Raw genomic sequence first — 22,270 nt, 5'->3', positions numbered from 1 at the left:
TAAAAATGGAAAACAAAATAAATCACTTTAAAGCCCTTTGAGATGCCTTGCACTCCAGTTACATGGCAGATAAGAGCATTCTTCTGCAATGAGGACAGAATATGTTCATTTTAAGTTTTTTACTATTATTATTACGCTATAGTATCAGATATGCCCATGTGTTTTCTTTCATTCCCTGAATAAAAAATTTAGTTTCTAAATTTCTCATGAAACCTATCTGCCAAATTAAAAGTATAGTGAGTCAATAAAATATCCATAAAATTAAGGTAAATTTTAATAATTTCCCTGTGTTTTACCTCAAGAAATTATGTACTAATTAAAAAGAAAGCAACCATTTAAATTAAGAAATTCAAAAGGTATTTGTGTGTTTTCTAATATTTGTTTGTTTTTTTAGGGGTAAATGGTTGAGTTTTCTAATGATGGGCCACAAGGGTATATACAGCAAAAATCTGAAATTGTTTATTGTATATTTCTGTCTTCTTTCTGTCTGTTTAATTTAATGGTGACTGGAAACGTTTGCTGTCAGAGTATGTTTATAACAAGTTGTTTGTTTTTTTGACACTATAAATATCAAATATGTCCCTGAATTAAAAATGGAAATTTCTCACAAGGTAAGACCTTCTGCCACAATATAAGGTAAACTGAGTCAATAAAATATCCATAAAACAGCAAGCTGTGTCACATAAATACTGTTTTATTTCATTCTCCTTTAAACAAATACCAGTTAAAAAGAAAAAAAAAAACAATGTGGTCCACAGTAAATACTACAAATGGTATTCATACCTGACCGCAAAGAACATACTGAACAATTCAAGAAGAAAGCTGGTGTACAGTATGTGTAAACAGGATAGCAACTGTTGCATCTCCATATGATGGTAATGTTTTTTACATTTATTTAAAAACTTGAGTGGTTAAAAGCCTAAGAGAATTCTTGACAACGCTCTACTCTTGAAATGGTTACCTAAATGCCTCCTTTCGTTAAGCATTCAATTTGGCAACATGTATGTTCAAATATGTCTTTCATCACCCCTAAAAGCAAGATTTATAATTACAGTAAGGCTTTCAAACACATTTGTGCAAAGGCATTTTTAGTGTTAAATGCTTTGAAGTTCTAATCTGCATCGAATTCTTATCAAAGGTAAAATCTACACGCTTCTCTTCACACCGGATGGCCTAGTACTGTCCGCAGCTGTGACAATTAAAACACGCATTTCTACCATGGTCTTTCAGGCTTGGTGAACATTTTCCACTGACCTACATTTTTAACCATGTTTTATCCAGTCAGGCTCACAACTACAATCTATGACAAACTGGATTATCCACAGATCCACCAATTGAGAGCGAGAGAATTACACTTATGGTTAGTGCATTCAGAGAGCAATGTGTATTGCTTTATTCCCTGACGGTCCATCTGAGCTAGTGACTGTGATGGAAATGGTTATCAAGCAAAGAGGTCGGCTGGATTTACAACACAGAGTTGTCAAATAATCAAAAGAAGGATGCTGGTCAAACTACCTGGTGGATTCTACAAGTATGTCCCTTTCAATATTGTACAAGCCGAGTTGCCTCTTGGACTAGAAACAAGACTTTGTTTACCTGCCAAGTGTCAGATGTGGGATTTTTAAATTATAATCCTTAAGATTTTCATGAATTCAAACCCCATTTTTGATACTATTTATTGTCTGCATCAACAATAGTCATTCAATGTAAATAAATTCAGTTATTACCTCTCAATGTAACAGTTTTCTATGTATTGGTTAACTATGTTAGTGGCGGACTCCGCCATTCTCGCTGTATTATTCAAATTGCCTTCACAGGAAATAAGGCAAGCATGTAATCCAGCGTTACTATTTTGAATTTTATCTCATTGATATGAGCTTCACAAGTGTGTTTACATCCACCTGTTTTTGTGCACATTTTTTCATTTGTGCATTAAAAAACACCTGAGTGGAAACGCGGAAAATTAAAATTTACATTTATCTAATATTCACATAATGGTAGTGAATGGAAATGCGTATTAAAAGGAAAAATGTGATAGAAGATTGCCAATTATTGACTTTCTTATTAAAACAACAATAGTTTGTTTGGCTGTATTGTCAAATTCACTAGTTGCTCTTGTATTTCTGAAAAAAGTAGCTGCTCAACAAATGTTTGCTGTAGTATTAAAATGCACTTGCTACTACCATGGTAACCACTGGTGTTGCCAAATCAACCAGGACTGAAATCTTAAGGATCATAACTTCATCTGGCCACTGTGAGGCTATTGCTGCTCTCTGTCCTACAGCCTTTGAATGTCCTTCACAGTGATCTGGCATCAAAGAAGGATAAAACAAACCCATTTAAAATAGTATTTAACCAATGTGATCCTGTCTCACCCTGACTGTCACATTAAGGCAAAATAATAACAATGTCTTTAAAAATAGGAGATGCCACCATTCACTAATGCACTGTTCTAAGGCAAATCATCCGCAGCACTCACCAAAAGACTATTGCAACGACAGAAATACAGCAAATGAAGAAATGACAGGATCACAATGTTTACAGGGAGACAAAACCAGGTGTCCATCTTGGCACACGGACTGCGCTGTTTTGAGCAAAAACATTCTGGACTTCAGTTTCCAGATCACATTGTTTAGTCTTGGAAGCAGGAAATGATCAGACATACTGCAGGAAGGTAGAATTCACTCTTGGTGTCGTTTTGCCAACTCTTACCAAGTGCTTCTTGTCAAGTTGTCACTGCTCAGTTTGAGATGGGGTTTTTTTTCTTGTAGAGCTTTTCTGTACAGCTACACCTCATTAATCTCAGTCAGCACCAAGAGGGAAACAATAAAATGAAAAAAAGTTGTTAAAAAATAAACATAATTTGACAACGTAATTGCTTACAACAGAACACCCTGAAATATCAATAAATGAAATATCCATAAACAAAAGAATATGTAGAAGTGGTGAAGAGGAGTTCATGCTCATTGAGGTCCAGCCAATAGGAGGGCAGACCAGGACTGATCAGTCTAAATCAGCAGCAGTTTCCAGCTTTCACACAATGTACTGGTAAATGTCTGCCTTGCCGTGGTCGGGTGTTGCAAAGGGGCTCAGCCAGGCTATGGAGAACGGATGGCCAAATACCACCTTCAGATTCATCCATTTTGATTTTTTGGCCCATCGTCTTTCCTCCTTCTTGAGCTGCTCGATACCCTGCGGGGACAAGATGTAACAAACAGGAGAAGATGTGAGTCTCCGGTACTGATTCATGCTCAAAGCTGTTACGTAGATGAACATATAGCTGTGTATTTACATTTTAATGTGCCAGGAGAAAATAACCAGTATAAGGGATTAAAAATCAAGCATGTTTTGCATTTTTTTTTCTCAGAGGTCTTAATCAGGGTTATGTGACTCACTCTCTGCATTTCCTGATGTCTAAGAACAGCACACACACACACACACACACACACACACACACATACATATATATATGAAGATGCACTTGCAGGGCTGAGAACTGCAGGCCCTATTAGATTGAAAAATACTGAAATAGATGATCTTTGTAGTGCATATTATAACACTGAGTCATCATGGTGGGTGGTTTGAGTGGATACATTATAAACAAATGCTCTAATCTCAACCTACCTGAAGGCTATAATGGAATTACCTCTGTGCTCTGATTTAGTGAACAACAGACAGTATGAATTTCTGACTTATTTTAGAACTGCTATATAAACCTACATGTGGGCCCGCTTAACTTTTTGAGAGTGGAAGGTGGCTGACAGAGGCTCGGAGGCTGATTCTCCACTTAAAAGACAACTTCACCACTCTTTACTCCACCCGGCTGCCTAAACCCAAACGTCACACCACAGACACTGGTGCAACTAAAATTCAGTTTTTAGGAAATGCACAGAAGAGCGATATGGTAGCAAAATTACTGCTATTTTCACTCACCGTCTCGTCGCTACAGATGGAGTGGACCTGGGTCCCAAACATGACTGCAGTGAAGATGAGAAAGAGGAGACCCTCGAAGCAGAGGAGGATGAGGAGGATGACAGTTGCTGGTGGAGAGAAGTTACTGCACTCTGGAGAGCGAGGGGGGCAGAGAGAGAAAGATTTTTCATGTTGAAGAAGAAAACCAAATAGCTACAAAATGGAGTTAAGCGCCTCACTAAAATGCCCCAGGTACATTAACAACAGCTCTAACAGGAGATAAGCAAATAAATACTGATGGTAAATTCTGGCTACGGCTGGTAACAATATCTTTTTTTATCCTGAAAAAACACTTATCTTTCTAAGTTGAAATAAATGTGAGTTATAAGTGTGCAGCTTTCCATTCTCTTTTTTTTTTAAGAATGTCCTCCCCAACTTGTCTTTTGTGGGTATAATCAGCTATATCTGCACATAAAGATGGATGGTGATAAAACAGCACAGTCCCAGTCCCTGGCCACTATACCAGTATATTACTTACTTGTCCAATCTTCTTCAATGCAGAAAACAAAATGTAAGGCCACCAAGACTAGCGAATGTAAGGATATTAGTGCAATATACATCTGGGGGGAAAAAAGAGTAAAATAAAGCACAGATTTAGTGTTAAGATAATATTCTTAAATAAATTCATAAACAGTCATAACATCACAACAGAATTCAAAACACAAGTGGGGACTCTTATCTCAAATGTTCTATATTGACATAATTTCAATCTCTGGAAACCCAGAGCCTGTTAAACTGTATTTCATACTGAATATATAAAGTATATATACACATTATATATAATGTAAAGATATATACAGTAAATATATATAGTGTAAGAGGCAAGTACAGATGTGAGGTACAGCACTATAGTTAGATGTGAAAATAAGCCTGTTGACATGAATGCCGACGTTATTTTTTCTGTTATGCAGTGCTTAACCCATTTTAAGGTGTTATAGAGGTTACACTGTGCCAAAAGTCAAAACCACAGCATCTTTCCTGAGGTGTCAGCACAATGTGATAAATATAATTTTGCTACTTGGTACTACATAGGTTTATTTCCTGTTCTACGCTGGTTAAACGACTGATTTATTTAGCTTTCTTTTGTTTTGTCAGCTTGAACTATTCACTGTGTTCTTGTGGGTTCATCATGTTCTGTGTTCTCTTGTACTTGCTTATTTTAAACTGGTCAGCTGTGTGAATAATAACAGAGCTTCAATATACATCCAAAGTATATACGATGGCGACATTATTTTTGTGTATTAACATCTGGGCTCTGTGTTTAAAGACTCACTGTGAAGAGCACAAAGTATTTCTGGTTGTTCTCTCCGACACAGTTGTTCACCCAGGGACAGTGGTGGTCCATCTTTTTGATGCAGCGTTTACACACACTGTGTACACACAGATACACAATAAAGATGAAAAATATTACAGGCAAACTGTGACCTTTTGAGGCTGCAAAAGAAGACTGAATATATCTGAATATAGAGTATATTTAAGTATTGCCAGAGTAAATCAAAACACAAAATGACACACACAAACTCTGTCAGTCCACCTTTAGCAGCGTAATTCACTCAAGTGTTGACACTGACTGATGTGAGAGACCGGTACAGACTGCTCTCAATCATGGTGGCAGGACGGTGGCAGGACGGTGACTGTGTGTGTGTGTTGGGTGTGTGTGAGAATAACAGAATGGTAGACAACTCAAGTAAGGTCTGACAGCTCACAATCTATCATCTGACAACACAGAAAGTCATACTCAATCTACCCGTGTGCTTTGTTTATGCAAATCTATATATAATCTATATTTAAAAAGCTGCCATCCTGTGTGTAATATATTACTCTTATGGGTCATTAGAGACAAGTGTATCATCTGAACCACCCACAAGGATGACTCATAATATTCAGCAAAAAACAAATCATCTATTTCATTCAAACTGACACCCATTTTTGCCTCCGAGACAGAATGACTCACTGGCTTTACAATTCAATTACTCTGCAGTGGTTTTGTGCTTTTTGTGCCTTTAGATCCCAGGGAAACCACCGAGCAGAGGGAACTCCATATTATCAAGTGCAGAGTCTGCAGGGAAATGCTGCACAGCTACTCTAAGAAAAAACTGAAAAAACACAAGGCAGGAGAATCGGTGCAGGTGCAGATGAGGAGAGGGGTACCCAGTGGGAGAGATGCATCAGGAATTTCCTCTGAAGACTTTAGCAGAATACCCTACCGCCCAGACCCACATCTTAAAAGTTGCAGAGTTTGCAGTGGGAACTGTAATTTTTCCTACAATCTACACATTCACAGGGAGTGCTGTACCTGCAGTGATGGGCTCTGTCAGGCTTGATGCTGCAGCACTTGGGACACTTGTACACCACCTGTCCTGGTTTGAGCTGCAGGCTTTCGATGAACTCTTTGGTAGCGTTTCCTTTTGGCACGGCTCCCTGAGAGAGAGGGGAGGAAAAAGATGCGTTGAAAAGGAATTCACTCGTAGTTTCTGTTACTGCAGATGTTTTAGTGTTTCCTTGTCATTCATTTAGCTCCAGGAGCTCCTTAAAGATGGAAATTTGCCCTCACAGGAGCAAAAAGGAACTCAAAGAAAATTATTTGGCTTCATCAGTCAACTTGCCAAGTTTAAAACTAGAACAAAACATAACAATAAAACAATTACAGTCAGGGCAGGATTAAGCTGCTTGGTGGAATCCCAACTGATACTGGAATAGCCCCAATCCATTTTGCTCAGAGTCACATAAACCAACCAGTATTTCTACGCTGGATTACCACCCTGTGTCAGTTAGTCTGTGATGATTTGATTAAACAAAAATGTCTTTAAGGATATGGACCATGTAAGGATATAATCAACTGAAATATTAAAAGGTATTAAAACTATATTTTGACACATGCATTTGCAAAAGCTACAAAAAAATGATCAACAATTTACAAGTTGTTTGTTTTTTTTTAACAGTACTTTTACAGCCTAATTTTTTCCTATAAAGTAACCAAAGTCTACTAAGAAACAGACACTAATCAGAGTCTGACTGACCGGGTCTGTGCACATCGCCTTGGCATGGGAGGCGAGGGCGAGGAAAGCGAGGCCGTTGAAGATCACCCCGTTGAAGAGGCTGTAGGCCACGTTCTTGGCAGGCAGCAGCATGACGAACACCACCACAAACTCGGCATAGAAGACCAGGAACCAGGTGATGACACCGCACACGATCCCGCAGCCGTCGCGGATGAACCACATGGTGTCGGAGCCGGTGCGGGGCGGTGGAGGGGCGCAGTGCTCGGGCTTCAGGTAGCCAGCTTGCCGCTCGATGTCCCTGCTGCGGTGCCCCGGGCTCATCATCCTACAACGCCTGTGGCTCTGACCACATACTGCGAGGAGTGACGAGAGACAGATGGAGAGGAAGAGGGGGAGCAGAGAGATGGGAAGAAAATGAAAGAAGAAAGGAATTAGAGAAATAGGTAAGGGATGCCGAGTGAGTACATGTCGATGAGGGAAGGTATTAGTGTAGGGCTGCAACTAACTATTTCACTATCAATGAATCTGCTAGTTATTTTCTAGATACATTTTTTGGTCTCTAAAATGCCCTCCATGGTTTTCCACAGTCCTAGGTGATGCTTTCAGTCTTGTTTTTTCCAACCAACAATCCAAAACCCCAGAAATTATAGATGTGACCGTTAATCCTCACTGAAGGGAAGCTGGAACAAGAGAATGTTTGGTATTTTTGACTGAAAAATGCCTTTAACGATTAGTCGGTTATCAAAATCATTAACTAATAGTTTCAGCTCTATACAAGTGTCCTGTCTGCATTACAACAACATCACAGTGTAAGAGAGCTGTCCCACAACAATTAAGAGTCTGTGTAAACCACCTGTGCTCTACATCCTTGAGGAATATACAGAAAGATAGGGGCTAATAAGACAGTGAATCTGCAAACAAGGTTGAGAACAATACTCAGGAGGAAGCATCAACTGAAGGAGGAACAAACACTGACTGGTCCAATCCCAACAGGCCAAACAATCCACCCAGATTCCTCTCACAGTAAAAAGAAGAGGCTGTTGTTGGTTGTAGAGACTGTAAATCACCATTTGGCCTTAAAAGTGAAACAAAAACAATGCTTCAACAATACAGCCTAGACAGTTGTCCTGAGCTGCACTGAGTGTGTGTCCAGCTCTGCTTGGAGGCGAGGCTTATGAATAAGCAATTGAGCACGTCTGAATGTGTGTAGACAGAGATGATGTGACTTCAAAGGGGATAAAATGTCAGAAAACCAAAAATAGGCCTCACTTATTACATTATATGCAGATAACACAGCTTATTCCTGTAAGGATGGCTGGACCTTGGCGCCCTTCTCCTCACTAAAACCTAAGCTAATAGTGAGTTCAATCAAATTGCTTGGTCATTCCTGAGGATTCAATCTATCCATTAGGCTTAACTGAGCGACAGCCTAATCTCACTTTTATGTCCGTATTAATTAGGTCTTGGCCAATGATCCTGGCAGTTAACCATGCTTCCCCCGAGAACAGGAATTTAATCAGATTGAAAACGATACGGCTTTCCTACAGCATGTTTGGGATGAAATTAATCAACGTCATCTCTGGATTAAACTAAAACATCTCAAGGCCCATTAAAGCCTGAGTCCAGATCACTGACCAGACCCTTTTCCCTCCTTGTATGCTTCCAATTCCAATTTGTACAGGACTGCCTTCTAAAATGACAAAATAATCTCTTGAAAGGTGATATTTTTTTTGATTTTACTTTGATATTTTTTAGCCATACTAGCTGCAAAGATGGTAATGTCGGTCTGTCGGCCCACCACTTTGGTCCAGACTGAAATATCTCAGCAACTGTTCAATGGATTGCAATGAAATTTGGTACAGGCATTCATGGTTCCCAGAGGATGAATCCTGCTGACTTTGGTGTTCCTCTGACTTTTCCTCTAGCGCCACCATGAGGTGACAATAGTGCTTTTGAGTGAATGAATAGATTGCCATGAAATTTGCTACATACTCAGGATGAATTGTAATTACTTTGGTGATCTCTTAACTTTTCCTCCAGCGCCATCATCAGGTCCAAATTTGTATTTGTCCATTACTGTGGTTTATAATCAAATACATGCAAATCTAATAACATTCACATGAGCCTTAGCTGTACTGTGTGTTTAGTGCTAATTAGCAAATGCTAACATGCAAAACTAAGACAGTGAACATGGTAAACATTATACCCAGTAAACATCAGCATGTTAGCATGGTAATTGTGAGCATTTAGCTCAAAGCACCGCTGTGCCTAAATGCAGCCTCACATGAGTCTTGTTTATGCTGTTAGTGGAGGTGGTCTTTGTTTCTGGCGAGGTGGCCCACTTGTAATCTGCATTGACTTTGTAACAATAAAACAGAATACAATAACCTGTGTATTTGTACAGGACTGCCTTCTAAAATTATATAGCAATCTCTTGAAACATAACTCTTTTTATTTTACAATAAGAAAAACAAACAAACCCTGCCAAGAATTACACAATGAGCTGCACAATAGGTCTTAAAATGAAAAGAGGATGGAAAATCTTTTAAATTAGCCAGGATCAGATAGTACTCCCAGCCTGAAATCATTTAGGTAAAGCAAATAGTTCATTGGTGATAGCTGTACATTTCTACAGGGATTACTTATTAACAACCTGAATTTATCCATCTGTATGACTGGAAGCATTCCAACTCTGAAAACAATTGGGAGACAGAGGCATTGTCTTGATAAAAATGTACTTCCTGGTTGGAATTACTTTTTTTCCTTTTCTTTTATTAAAATACTGCTGCGCAGCCTCTTGACCCTTTTCACCACGCTTGTCATCACACAGCAGGAGTCAGTCACAGTGGGAGGTCATGTTGGAGGTCTGGTGTGTCTGCGTCTCACTTTCACAAGAAGTCGGGAATTATTTTACCACCTGTCTTAGCTCCAGTGGCAGTTAACAGTAAAAGTAAGAATATTTGCACACACACTGTACTCAAGTACAATTATGAGGTGCTTGTACCTTTGAATTTCCATTTTGTGCTTTTTTATAGACAAAGAAAGCTGAACACATTACACCAGCACTCAGATCTCTGTACTGGCTTCTTATGTGCCACTGAATAGTTTAAATTACTGGTGCTTGTCTATAAATCTCTGAATGTTTTAGGACAATAAACTATCTCTGACTGTCTTTTACCATATGAACCCTCTCAGGTCATCTTTAAGCAATGTGCTAACTGTTTAAATCCAGATTTATGTTCTTCACTGCATTTGACTGAACTGAAACTGAACATCTTTCCTTACCTAATATTTATTCATCTTTTTAATTTATTTTAATATGCTTTCTAATGTTTTTTAAAAAGCACTTTAAATTGCCTATGTATATGAAACATGCTCTACAAATAAACTTCCCTTGCGTTACATTTAGTATAGTTTGTAGACTATGCATATTAAGATCTTACATAAGAAAATAGATGATTTTATAAAATATGATGCTTTGTTAAAGTATAAAACTACCTAACAGTGTATTGTAGGTAAAACTAGCTCCACCTTGACAAGCTACAACATTTACATTGTTAATTAGGGACAATTATATTGCGAATCCCATTTTCTCCCAGCATGAAAATGTGGAGATCCTTAGACCTACGTGCCACATAAAATATTAGCACAGGAAATCCTATCAATTACCTCAGTCACTGCAAGACGAAAATAACTATTTCATTTCAATGGAAAATCCTTGTTAAACAGGTTTTGTTCCATCAGTCAAGCTAACTTTTAGTAATTGATGTGACTGTTTACCAGTATAGATCTGACTCAGCTGGTGGGAGTAGCCCATTTCAAGAAAAACTTGTTCCAGTGAGGGGGATACAGGACGCTTGAGAACGCCGAGTAAAGTAATTGTTATGTGGACTGCTTTAACGTTTCACTCCATTAGAAACAAAGAAGCTTCAATGGCCCAAAAAACTGTGTTTGCAGATATGCAATTAATGAGTTATGGGTGTGTTGATACCTTGCTGCTAGAATGCATTTCAAAGTAACTGACAGGCAGGATGAGCGATGTGATGTAGAGATGAGAGGGGATAGATCTGACCTCCCGTGGAGTTAATTAACACTCTAATATGATTTCACTTTACTACAGCTGATGCAGTGAAACTGAAACTCCAAACTGGGTCTGAGAATCTGATGGGTCACAGAATTTGGTGTAACACCAGGAGGTAAAACAGGTAGCAACCTGTGTGTGAACCTTCAACTTGGCAACTTGGCATGCACTCCTTTTGAGTTTGGATAATTTGATTTAGTGGTGTATAAAGACACAGAGCTGAAACGAATAGTCAATTAATCGGTCGGCAGAGTCACATGAGCATCCCATTGGAGGTGTGTTTCTGGCCACCTGACAAATTTCAAGTCCAAACTTAATTCACTTTTAACTCAAATTTGGTCTCCAGAGAAAAGTATCTGGGTCTTTACCTCGCTAGATGTTTTAACTCTTTACTGTTTTGTTTTAAGTCTGTTGTTTGTGAAACTTTTTATGCTGCTGTCCTGGCCAGGACTCCCTTTGTAAAAGAGATTCTGTATCTCAATGGGAATATTCCTGGTAAAATAAAGGTTAAATAAAACAAATAAATAAATAAGATGCTTGACCTTCTAATGTAATAACTTGCACTCTTTTTGAGCTTGGTTTATTTGATTTAGTGGAAGATACAGAAGACATGAACTTAAATATGTTGGAAAACGTAATAAGGTAATAAGATAATAACTAGGAAGGTAAAATACCTGAAGTGCTTGAGCCCTTGAGCAGGACTCTGAATCCAAGGCGCTTGTTTTCAAGCTAAACTATCTTCTGACCTCCCTGAAGATATGTAAGCAAAATGGGAATTATCTTGTCATGACCAATAGGACCTATGCAGTTATTGTGGTATTATAGGGCTGTAAGGAATGAACTTCCAGAAAGTGCTTATACAGTTAACCCGAGCAGGAAGTAACTCTGGCAGCTGGAGCAGGAGATCTGGATTTCCATTAACTAGTTGATAACCGGACGTTACATTAAACTATTAGTTTAAGTAACACTTCCGCTGAAGTGAAAAAAAAAAAAAACCCAAAACCTACCTCGCTCTCTCTTGGCTTGTCGACAAAAGTTTCTTGAGGTCCTCACGAGACTTGCGAAGTTAAAACACACTGAACTGAGAGCGAGTGTCTCCTCCGCCCGCCGCTGCGTCTGTTAGCGCAATCCCAGCTAACCTCACTGATCTGCGGGGAGCTTCTCTCAGCGGCTCCGCGGCCGGGCTGTCGGTTTCGACGAGGTGTTAATTGGCCTGGTTCGTATGCTAACTACAGCGGGGGGGGGGGACGAGCCTTAAAACAGGCCGTTGTCTAACTACTTGGGTGCTTCCTTCTCTGTGAGATCCAGAAAGCTTTGCGGGCAGAAGGACAACACAACGTAAGCCAAACCAGGAAGTCCGATACCCTCTCCTGCCTGCACATGGGTGTTCGTACCCTGAGCTGACTCTATCAGGCAGCACCTTCTCCCAGGCTGAGCACCACCCTCTTCTTCTTCTGTTGAGTTTTATGGCGGTTGGCATCCATAATTGTGCATAACTGCCACCTACTGGATTTTAACAGCTTCACAGTGTAAACTATTTACAGTGTCCACCCAAAGTGATCCCATGACATTAGTCCATTCTATAACCCGGACCCCATTGTCTGAGTTGGTGCAACTCCTTCCCTCAGTGTAACATCTAGATCTTCTCCAGATTTGTCCACAACATTCAAGAATCTTCTTGCAGCGTCCAGCACTATATTAATCCTTTCCGACTTCCCTTTTATTTCAGCCGCACAGTTTATAACCATGGCAGTAAATGCCAGAAATCGTTTCTTGTCCATACTGATGTTCTGATCATCTCCATTTCCTTTCTTCTCCTTTTCCTTTTGCACTGCCACCATTTCACCGTTTCTCCCCATACTCTTAGCATCTTCAGCATGACAATCCCTTTTCTGCTCTGATCTTATTCATTTTTATTTCCTTAATTCTTTTTGGACACTGTGCTGATCCCGTATGGTGGTTTCCTTCGCAGTGCAGGCACTTCGCTTTTGTTCTTTCTCCACTTTGCACTTCTCCACGTTACAGTTGTCCTTCCCACATCTGCCACATCTTCTGCCTCCTCTACATACTGCAGCAACATGTCCATATTCCTGACAGCAGAAACATCTGAGAGGAGCTCTCTCATACGGCCTCACCCTGTAACACACATAATCTAGATACACTCTTTCCGGCAATTCTCCCTCAAACGTCAAACACGCTGAATTACTGTCCTCCTTCTCCCCATTTCTGAATCTTGTCAGCCTTCTTGCCTCACATACATCTTCAACCTCCTGAAATGACTCGGCCTCCACAAGCACCACCCTCAACAAACATTGAATCAATCAAATAATGATGTGATGAGGCACAATCCCGCACAATCCCGCCTTCTTCTGATGTTTTATGGCGGTTGGCAAACAGCTTTTGGTGCATTACCGCCGCCTTCTGAACTGGAGTGTGGATCAGAGAGGTCTTATGCCTTCCCTATATTCTTCATCTAAGTCCTGTCTTTTCCAAAAAACTAAATATTGCCCTGTACCCCACATGCCCTGAGTTCAATTGGAGTAACTCCTTTAACCCGAACTTAATACGATCTCTTCCCAGTTTGTTTTTTAGCATCTGCCTTTCCTGCTCGTACCTAGGACATTTGATAATTACATGTTCTACAGTTTCCTGAATGTTACAATACTCACACATACCAGTCCCATGTTTATCAATTATCTTCAGTGTACTATTAAGACCAGTATGCCCAAACCTCATTCTCGAGATAATGTCTTCTTCTTTTTTTGATCTACTGGTTTCCCTCATTTCTCCTACTTTCTTTTGGATACTATAGTAATGTCAACCTTTAGTTTCCCTGTTCCAAATTTCCTGCCATTTCTTTTTCATTTCTACTTTAATTATGCTTTTAACTTCAGCCTTACTATAATTTACTACTCTCATATTTACTTCTACTTTCTTAGTTGCATCTTTTGCATATTTGTCTGCCAGTTCATTTCCCTCTACCTCTATATGTGCTGGAATCTAGATGAATTTCACTATTATTCCTGCTTTAGTAATTCTGAAGATAGTTTGAGCTATTTCCAGCCTAATGTCCTGTCTTGCTTCTGACTGTATACTGGTTAACGCACTACTAGAATCTGAACCTATTAAAACTTTGCCTGGTTTGCTGCTTTCTGTCCACTCAAGGGCTAAAAGAATAGCCAACATTTCCCCTGTAAATACTGAAAGGTTGTTACTAACTCTTTTATTTGACACTACATTTAAATCTGGGATTAAGAATGCAACTCATCCTCTATTATTTTCTACTTTTGATGCATCAGTGTATATTTTAATATACTCAGCGTAATTTCCCTCTATATATCTGTTGACTTGGTTCCTATCTATATTTCTTTTTCTTCCTTTCCAGAAGGTGCAGGTCCACCATTATCTCTCCTAATAACCAAGGTGGGATATGGAGAACGGTACCGTGGGGTTTAACATTATAAACCCATTCGCTGTATTTCCTATCGTCCAGCCGAAGCTGTTGATCTGTCGTTTTTCTTTCTCTTGGCATGGTTTTAACACCTTCTGCATTGGGGGATTTTCTAATGCTAAATGGGTTCTTCTGATTTCCAGTGGCATTTCATTCATTTCCACCTGCAAGGCTGATACTGGAGTAGTTTTTATGGCACCACAGCAGTCTCAAGGCCTGATATTGTATTGTATCTAACTTCTTTAATAATGTTTTTGATGCTGATTGGTAAACTATGCTGCCATAGTCTAGAACTGCCCTGATTAATCCAATATATACAGTTTTCAGAGAAATCCTGCTTGCTCCCCGCTCTCTACCCTTCAAACACCTTAAAATATTCAGTACCTTTTTACACTTCTCAACAACTTTTCCTATATGAGTAGTCCAAGTAATTCTTGTTGAACCAGAAACTTGAAACACTCTACTCTCTCTAAACTTTCTCCATAAAGTTCAAGTTTAATCTGGTCCTGAATTGTCCTTTTTGTGAAAAATACTGCCTTTGTCTTTGCCACTGAAAATTGAAAACCCCACTCCATTGCCCAGCTCTCTACTTTCCTTACAAGAACTTATTTGGTCTCTCCCTGGCGTTGTTTCCCCCGATTTTCTTAATGCATTATTTAGCTCTCTTATAGTAAACAACATATTTATTGCACTTCTGTCTTCCTCATCATCCTGCAGTGCTTCTACATTTTTTTCTATTGTTCTATCTCTGTGTTTCTTTTCTCATTACTCAAATTTTCAGTACTATGTACCTTAACAAATGTCCTTGCTAATAACTCTGCTTTATGCTTCCCTTCCCTTCCACATCCTCTTAATCATCCCCCATACTCGGTCTAATGGTGTAGTCCTTCCTAGTGAGTCATAGTACCTCTTCCAAAAATCCCTTTTAACTCTCTTTACTGTACTCCTAACTACTGCCTGCTTTCTTTTATAGTCAATGAGATTCTGAAAATTATGTGTTTTCTTCAAGACTTTAAATGCCTTATTTTGATTTTTAATTGCTCAAGCGCATTCTTGTGTCCACCACAGACCTATCTTTTTCCTTTTCCTACTGTTTCTTTTTGGTATTGACTCTTTTGCTGCTCTTAGAGTAATACAGTTTATTTCTACATTGAGGTCATCAATTATCTGGTTCATATTTAGAGTTATTACTCTATACTTGTTCCAATTTGCTTCTTCAGATTTCCATCTTCCTTCTCTCTCATCCTGTTCTACTTCCCTTTCTACTCCAATACTTGTGAATATAGGGTAGTAATCACTCCCTATAGTGCTTCCTTTAATTACTTCCCAACTACTTTCCCCGACCAACGATACCAAAGTAAGATCTATTGCAGACTCTGTACCCTTCACCAAATTTACCCTTGTGCCTGCTCCATCATTTAAACATACCACTTCCTTTTCTCTATTTCTCTATTTAAATCTTCTTGTTCACCTCATACTGTGCTGTGCGCACTGAAGTCTCCACACCAGATGATATTACCTCTCCAATGTTCCAGTATTGATTCTAGTTGTACCTTTTCTAGTTTTTTGCATGGGTTATAGAAGTTTAATATTCTCATACTTACTTTCTGTCTGTTTTATACCTTCTTTAATAAATATTGCACACTCTCCACTCCATTTCCATTGTATCTATCTTTGCATATGCTTGTACATCCATTAATAATGAACTCCAGATTTGGCTTGAGCCATGTCTCCTAAATGCATATGACATCTGGTTTCCTATTTAATTTATCAATGTAGCCTTTAAGCTCCTGTCCATTTGCCACCAGACTTCTGTTCCATTGTAATAGTAATAACATTATGGTATGATATGTGAAGCCGTCTCTAAAGTCCCTTCTCCATGACTAAGGTCAGAATGTATCTTTTCACACGATAAATCTTTCATATTTAGGAATTTAGCCGCTGCCTTTACTATGATTTTCCTGTCTTGTTTTTTACTTGCTCTGAGCAGTTGATGATCCTGTGTTGTCCTTATGTACCTGTGCTGTTCCTGCATTTGTTTCAGGATGCCTTTGGTTGACTCCCTCTTCTCTTCTTTCACATCCTCACAGCCTCAGCATGTGTTACTTTCCGTTCTGATCTTACCCTTTGAATCTCCACTGCCTGCTTCCTGACGGTGCCACCACCATGCGCTGCTGTGTGGTTTCCTCCGCAGTTGCAGCACTTAACTTGAGCACTGCTACCACACTCTCCATACGCATGTTCTCCTCCACATCTTCCACATCTTTGTTTTCCTTTACATACATTGGCCGTATGACCGTACCGCTGACATTTCTAACATGTTATTGGAGGAGGAACATATTCTCTCACATTAAAGCTCATGTAGCCTACCATCACTTTTCCAGGAAGCACCTCATCATTGAACTGTAGCAGTACTGACTCACTATCCATTTTTCCCCCTTCCCTGAAGGCCTGCAGCCGTCTAATTCCTGTGATTTTTCCTCCTTTCATCAGTTCTTCCAAATTTTCTCCGATGGGGATTCCTGTTATCACTCCCCTAGCTCCTCTCCTCTCACAACTATCCTTCTTTCCATTATTTCTTTTTTACACACTGTATATACTTTATTTCTCTGCTCCACATTTCTGCAATTCACCAACAAACATTTCTATAACCCCAATTGCCTTCCTCACTCATGTTGTCAAAGTTATTGGACTAATCGATGTTATCTCGCTCCCCACATTAAATTTAAGAATGACCTTAAATTCCTCCATCATAATCTTTTTTCCTGACATCTCGCACTTTATGCGAAGATGTCGACTGGCCATCTCTTTTATCCTTCCTCCCTCCTCCTCCTTTCCTACTGCTCACATTTTGTGTCCATTCCGTCTCCATATCATCATCCTCCGACAAGCCACTACTATTTGCCATTCTGATGCAGTCACAAATCAGATTATGCCAAACCACCAATTCGCTAGTGAGAGCCCGACCAGGAAGTTGTTATGGTCTCCACAATCCCGCCTGCATTTTGGGATAACATGATACTGTTCATATCCTAAGCTAAACTGGTGTTTTATGATACTGTCTCAGCCCCTGTGCATTTCATGTATTATTGAAATCGCTCTATTAAAAACCTATAAGAGTAATTTTTTCAACATTTACCACCATGGCCGGATTAAGCTGTTAGGAGGCCGCTGGGCAAAAAAAATAAATTTAAAAAAAAACGTTGCTGGGTCCCTCTTTTCTTCCTCTCTCTTTGCAATTTGTACAGTTTTTCACACTAGAGTATGACCTGGCGCTAGGTTTGCTTCTTTTATGATTCTGGAAATGCCTTCAAAACAGCCATAAACAAAAAAAGGTGAGTTTGGTGCCTAACAATAGAAGGCAGACTGACCCATACGTTTATTTATCTGTGTTCATTCATCATGACAAAGATTAGTTCCACTTGCACAAAAAGGGCCCAAAAAAACACCTGCCTGAAAGTCCTGACTCAGAGCAAATAAACATTAATGGCAGATCTAGAATCAGTTAAAACCTCTATGCTTTGGCTGCAGTGGGAATATGAGAACTATTAAATCTGACCCAGGGTCTGTGGTAGAGATGGAAATCCTGAAAACATCAGACAGAGCAAACTGATGTGACTACACGCAGATACAAAAAATAGAAACGTATTTTACATGCAGAAACCATAGACTGTATAAAACAGGCAGAAACTCAGATTTTATGAAGAGTTATACGCCAGAATGAGTTGTGTTTTGCTAAATTAAGCAACAACAAAGTATTTTTTTCGGTATCCCTCACACATTGGTGAACTATTTCTACTTTTTTGGAGTTCACAGTCTGTGTTTGAGACTGGCTGCACCGGTTGGGCGGGGTCTTCCATCTTCCGAAGGTAAGTACCGGGACATCCGGGTGAGCAAAGCGGGCAACCTACGATTTTTTTTTTAAATTCGTCGTCTTTTGATGACGTAAAAGAAAAGCGACACACGAGTATTTTTACATTATGGCAACAGTACAAGTTAGCGAGGCTGAAAAAGTGTACATTTTACACGGTATACGGGTAAGTCTTTAACAGCTTGACTTCAGCCTTTGATCTCTGTAATTTAAAAAATTGTTAAATGCCATGAGAGTGATTTATACTCTATAACGGCAGAAAACTAGCTAGCTGCGTTAGCATTTGCTAACTGTAGTGTTGACATGTTGATCCCTATCATCAGGACGATTTACGAGTGGATGGAAGAGGCTGTGAGGATTACAGGCACATGGAAATAGAGACCGATGTGGTGTCCAACACAGACGGCTCGGCCAAAGTCACACTGGTAATGTACAGTATTTACAGCAGAAGTCCTACATGTTGGCTCAGTTTCTGTTTAAACAACAAGAAGAAGATGCTCTAAAACTTTTCTCAGTCACTTGTCATCTTTTGAACTCTTCAAAATTGCACATACTCCTACTTATTAGTTATACCTGAGCCTATCTAATGTCTACTGTCTTCTTTATTGTTTGTCATTTCTCAGGAGGGATGACTGATTGATTACCTATTATTTTATAATATATTCTGGTTTGTGTCTCTTTCAGGGGCACACAGCAGTTCTAGTTGGGATTAAAGCTGAAATTGGAAAACCAAGGCCCATGATGCCAAATGAAGGATACTTGGAGTTCTTTGTTGATTGGTAGGTCTGGTGCAAATTGACTTAGGCTTTTTAGAAAGTGAGGCTTATTTTTCTAGATTTGGCCACCAAACCAATCAGTTATGAAGACATTGTACTTACCAGCTTCTAGGAGGCAATATGGGGGAGAAAATCCTATATTGTGTTATATGTAATTTCATCATCATCACTACATATCATGATATACTGAATCTTCTGGAAAATGTTCTGCTAACAAGCTCACAATGCAATGTGTCACATTTTATAGATATAGTTGTGCAACACTACACTTGTGAGTGATGATGCAAAATGACAATGGTCTATAAGTGCCAGAAATCTCCATTTACTGCTCACTATAGAGTAATTTATTGAGTGTTTAATATATAGGGAGTTGTGAATGAGGGAGTGATTACAGATGCATTCATGAATGTATATTTTTGGCTAATTCTGCTAACTGAATACCTGTCAAATCAAGATATTTCATCACATTGTTGCAACAATCATAACATTGCCCACAATGGCCTAGTACAGAGACATTAAAGGGAGAGCTAAGGGGTTATAAAAGGTATAGCAAAATCTCTAATGTGAATAAATTTATATTGTCTCGTGGAATATATTGTCATATTCTGCACTCGGAATAGATTTACAACAGTGTATACCAGCAATACAGTAATCAAGTTGCAACAAATGCAGTTTAGCCCGATTATCTAAAACAAAAGTGAAAACACTCTGTCCTTTATAATCATCCATTGTATTGAAAGATTTCATACTACACACAAAATTTAGGTAAGTGCAGTCGGTCAACGTTTAACCAAAAGGTAGATATGCAGTATTATTACATTGGACATTGAGGTACTATTTGTAATGCATTCACCTTTTTAACAAGTCAATTTTAGCTCAATTACTGTATCAAAATTACATATGTTTAATTGAAATCACTTGTCAAAGTGTCTCAGACAGAAATGTTATAACAAACAGGAATGATGTTCAAAAATAAAGACTGTTATTTTTTCTTAGTAATAGTAAACGGTTTTTGGTAGTGTTTAGATAGATACTCTGCCACTAGGAGGTAGTGTTGTACTATCTGTGAGATTCACCTCCAACACATCCAAGTGATTGTGGACTTAGCATGTTACCATAAATATGCAATAAATGAGTGTGGAGATAGGTAGCAGGGTCAGCCACAATCACAGCTTTCCCTACTTTCTCTTCCTTACCTCTTTCCCACTAACTCAAGTAAGAATAAAACATCTCAGACTGATAGCTATTCTGTTACCTCATGTTTGTCTTGTTTTCTCCTTCCGTCACTAGTTCGGCCAACGCAACCCCTGAGTTTGAGGGTAGAGGAGGCGAGGAGCTGGGGACAGAGCTGACTAACACTCTCTACAAAGTCTTCAACAACAAACGCAGCGTGGACCTGAAGAGCCTCTGTATCAGTGCAGGAGAACACTGCTGGGCCCTCTATGTGGATGTGCTGGTGAGTGGCAGCGTCTGATACCCCCGCCTTCAGGACTTTTGCTCAAATTGACTAAAGTCATGACATACATATGTAGTAAAAAGTATGTAGAATTCACCAAAATGTAAGTTTGTTTTAAATGTATGTGTATGCTGTACTTCAGTTTCTATTCCTACTTGTATGATAAGATATGATAACTCATCTTTGCATGTAAAATACTGTTTGATAAACCACATAGAGCTGGGAGTTAAGTTTCTCCTGGACAAAGCCTTCCTGTGTTTCAGTGGAGGAATAAATCAAAGCTGCACATTTTACATCAGAATCAGCTTATTTGGTCTGTGTATATTCGGTTCCATGGTCTTCGCTAAGGTAAAATCTCACATTAAGATGTTTCCACAGCTCCTGCAGTGTGACGGAAACCTGTATGATGCCATCTCAATAGCTATCAAGGCAGCTCTCTTCAACACAAAGTAAGTAAAGGGTCTTATGTCTTACAGCTGAGCTCATTGTTCATATAGACTGAGTAAGTTAATTCTTATTCAGTTAAATGAAAGCTTATAGACGGTCTTCTGATTACCTTACTGACAGAATTCCCAGAGTGCACATATCAGCTGACGACGAAGGAGTGAAGGAAATTGAGCTGTCAGATGACCCGTATGATTGTATGAGACTCAATGTAGAAAACGTTCCTTGTATAGTGACGTTGTGCAAGGTAAGCTCACTCGCTGATACTCAAAAACCTCATTATCACGCAAACAGTGGCGCATATACACTGCTTGGCTCCCCTGACATTGTCTGTTTTCCTGCAGGTGGGCCACCGGCATGTCGTCGACGCGACTCTGCAGGAGAAGGCCTGCTCTGTGGCGAGCCTGATCATCTCTGTCACACACAAGGGCATGGTCACCTGCACGAGGAAGATGGGCGGAGGCAGCCTGGATCCAGAGAGCATCTTTGAAATGACAGAGGTGAGTCAAGCCGTCCTCTCCGGCCATCTGGCCTCCTCTCGCCTCAGCTGAAGCATTAGCATAGTGTGATTTTAATTTATTTTAATTTAACCATTGCCTCGGTAAAAAAGGAGCAACAACTGAGCTAATAATCAGGTTATTATGTCAGCTGGATGAATCTGCTGGTGCGTATCTAAAGTTCACAGACACCATTTAAAGTGTACAGTAGGTAACATACAGAAGATAAGTTAAATTTTTATGACTTTAAAAATGACAATAAACATAAGGTGACTGACCTTTTTGATTTTAATGCAGGTTTCGAAATTGATTATGTATAAATAAGGCTGTACGGTAGAAAGGTACTAAAGTATTTAGTTGTCTCCAGGCAGGTAAACGGGTCGGGAAGGCTCTTCATGCTCCGCTCATGAAGCTGCTGCAGCAGGAGGAGAGTTTGGGAACAAAGCGACAGAAAGTTGGCTTCCTTGGTTAAGATCAACTACTGTATCTACAGTATGTACATGTTTACAGAATTTTCTAATAAAACTTTGAATTTGTACAGCCTTCTTGTCTTTGTACCTGCTTAAATTTAGATACACTGTTATATGGTGCCAAAAAAATTAACATGTAGGTGTAAGATCTGATTCAGATAATCCTTTAATTAAGACCTCTTTGGCACACTCTTGCACATGTTGTGGCTTAGCCCTGATGTGAAGAGGTGCTGGATGGATGTAATTGATTACC

General features: G+C 39.3%; 2 protein-coding genes across 2 annotated transcripts; one reads left to right on the top strand and one right to left on the bottom strand.

Moving 5' to 3' along the window:
- Positions 1-673: 673 nt before the first annotated feature.
- Positions 674-12,498, bottom strand: LOC122864805 (palmitoyltransferase ZDHHC3-like). The gene is made up of 7 exons (XM_044172487.1): positions 12,060-12,498; positions 6,993-7,324; positions 6,269-6,393; positions 5,246-5,342; positions 4,451-4,532; positions 3,934-4,064; positions 674-3,192 (listed from the first exon to the last, which is right to left on the bottom strand). The coding sequence occupies exons 2-7, from the start codon at positions 7,293-7,295 to the stop codon at positions 3,034-3,036; spliced, it is 897 nt and encodes a 298-aa protein (XP_044028422.1). The 5' UTR covers positions 7,296-7,324; positions 12,060-12,498; the 3' UTR covers positions 674-3,033.
- A 5,887-nt stretch (positions 12,499-18,385) lies between these two features.
- On the top strand, positions 18,386-22,083 carry exosc7 (exosome component 7). Its single transcript, XM_044171526.1, has 8 exons — positions 18,386-18,540; positions 18,698-18,799; positions 19,059-19,153; positions 20,441-20,606; positions 20,985-21,055; positions 21,174-21,297; positions 21,395-21,550; positions 21,915-22,083. Exons 1-8 carry the CDS (start codon positions 18,484-18,486, stop codon positions 22,017-22,019), a joined length of 876 nt encoding a protein of 291 aa, XP_044027461.1. The 5' UTR covers positions 18,386-18,483; the 3' UTR covers positions 22,020-22,083.
- The last annotated feature ends 187 nt before the right edge of the window (positions 22,084-22,270 follow it).

This window comes from Siniperca chuatsi, linkage group LG17 (assembly GCF_020085105.1).
Source record: "Siniperca chuatsi isolate FFG_IHB_CAS linkage group LG17, ASM2008510v1, whole genome shotgun sequence".
In the NCBI taxonomy this organism is placed as follows: Eukaryota; Metazoa; Chordata; class Actinopteri; order Centrarchiformes; family Sinipercidae; genus Siniperca; species Siniperca chuatsi.
The sequence above is the reverse complement of the archived record's forward strand: the minus strand, read 5'-3'. Positions and strand labels throughout refer to the sequence as shown.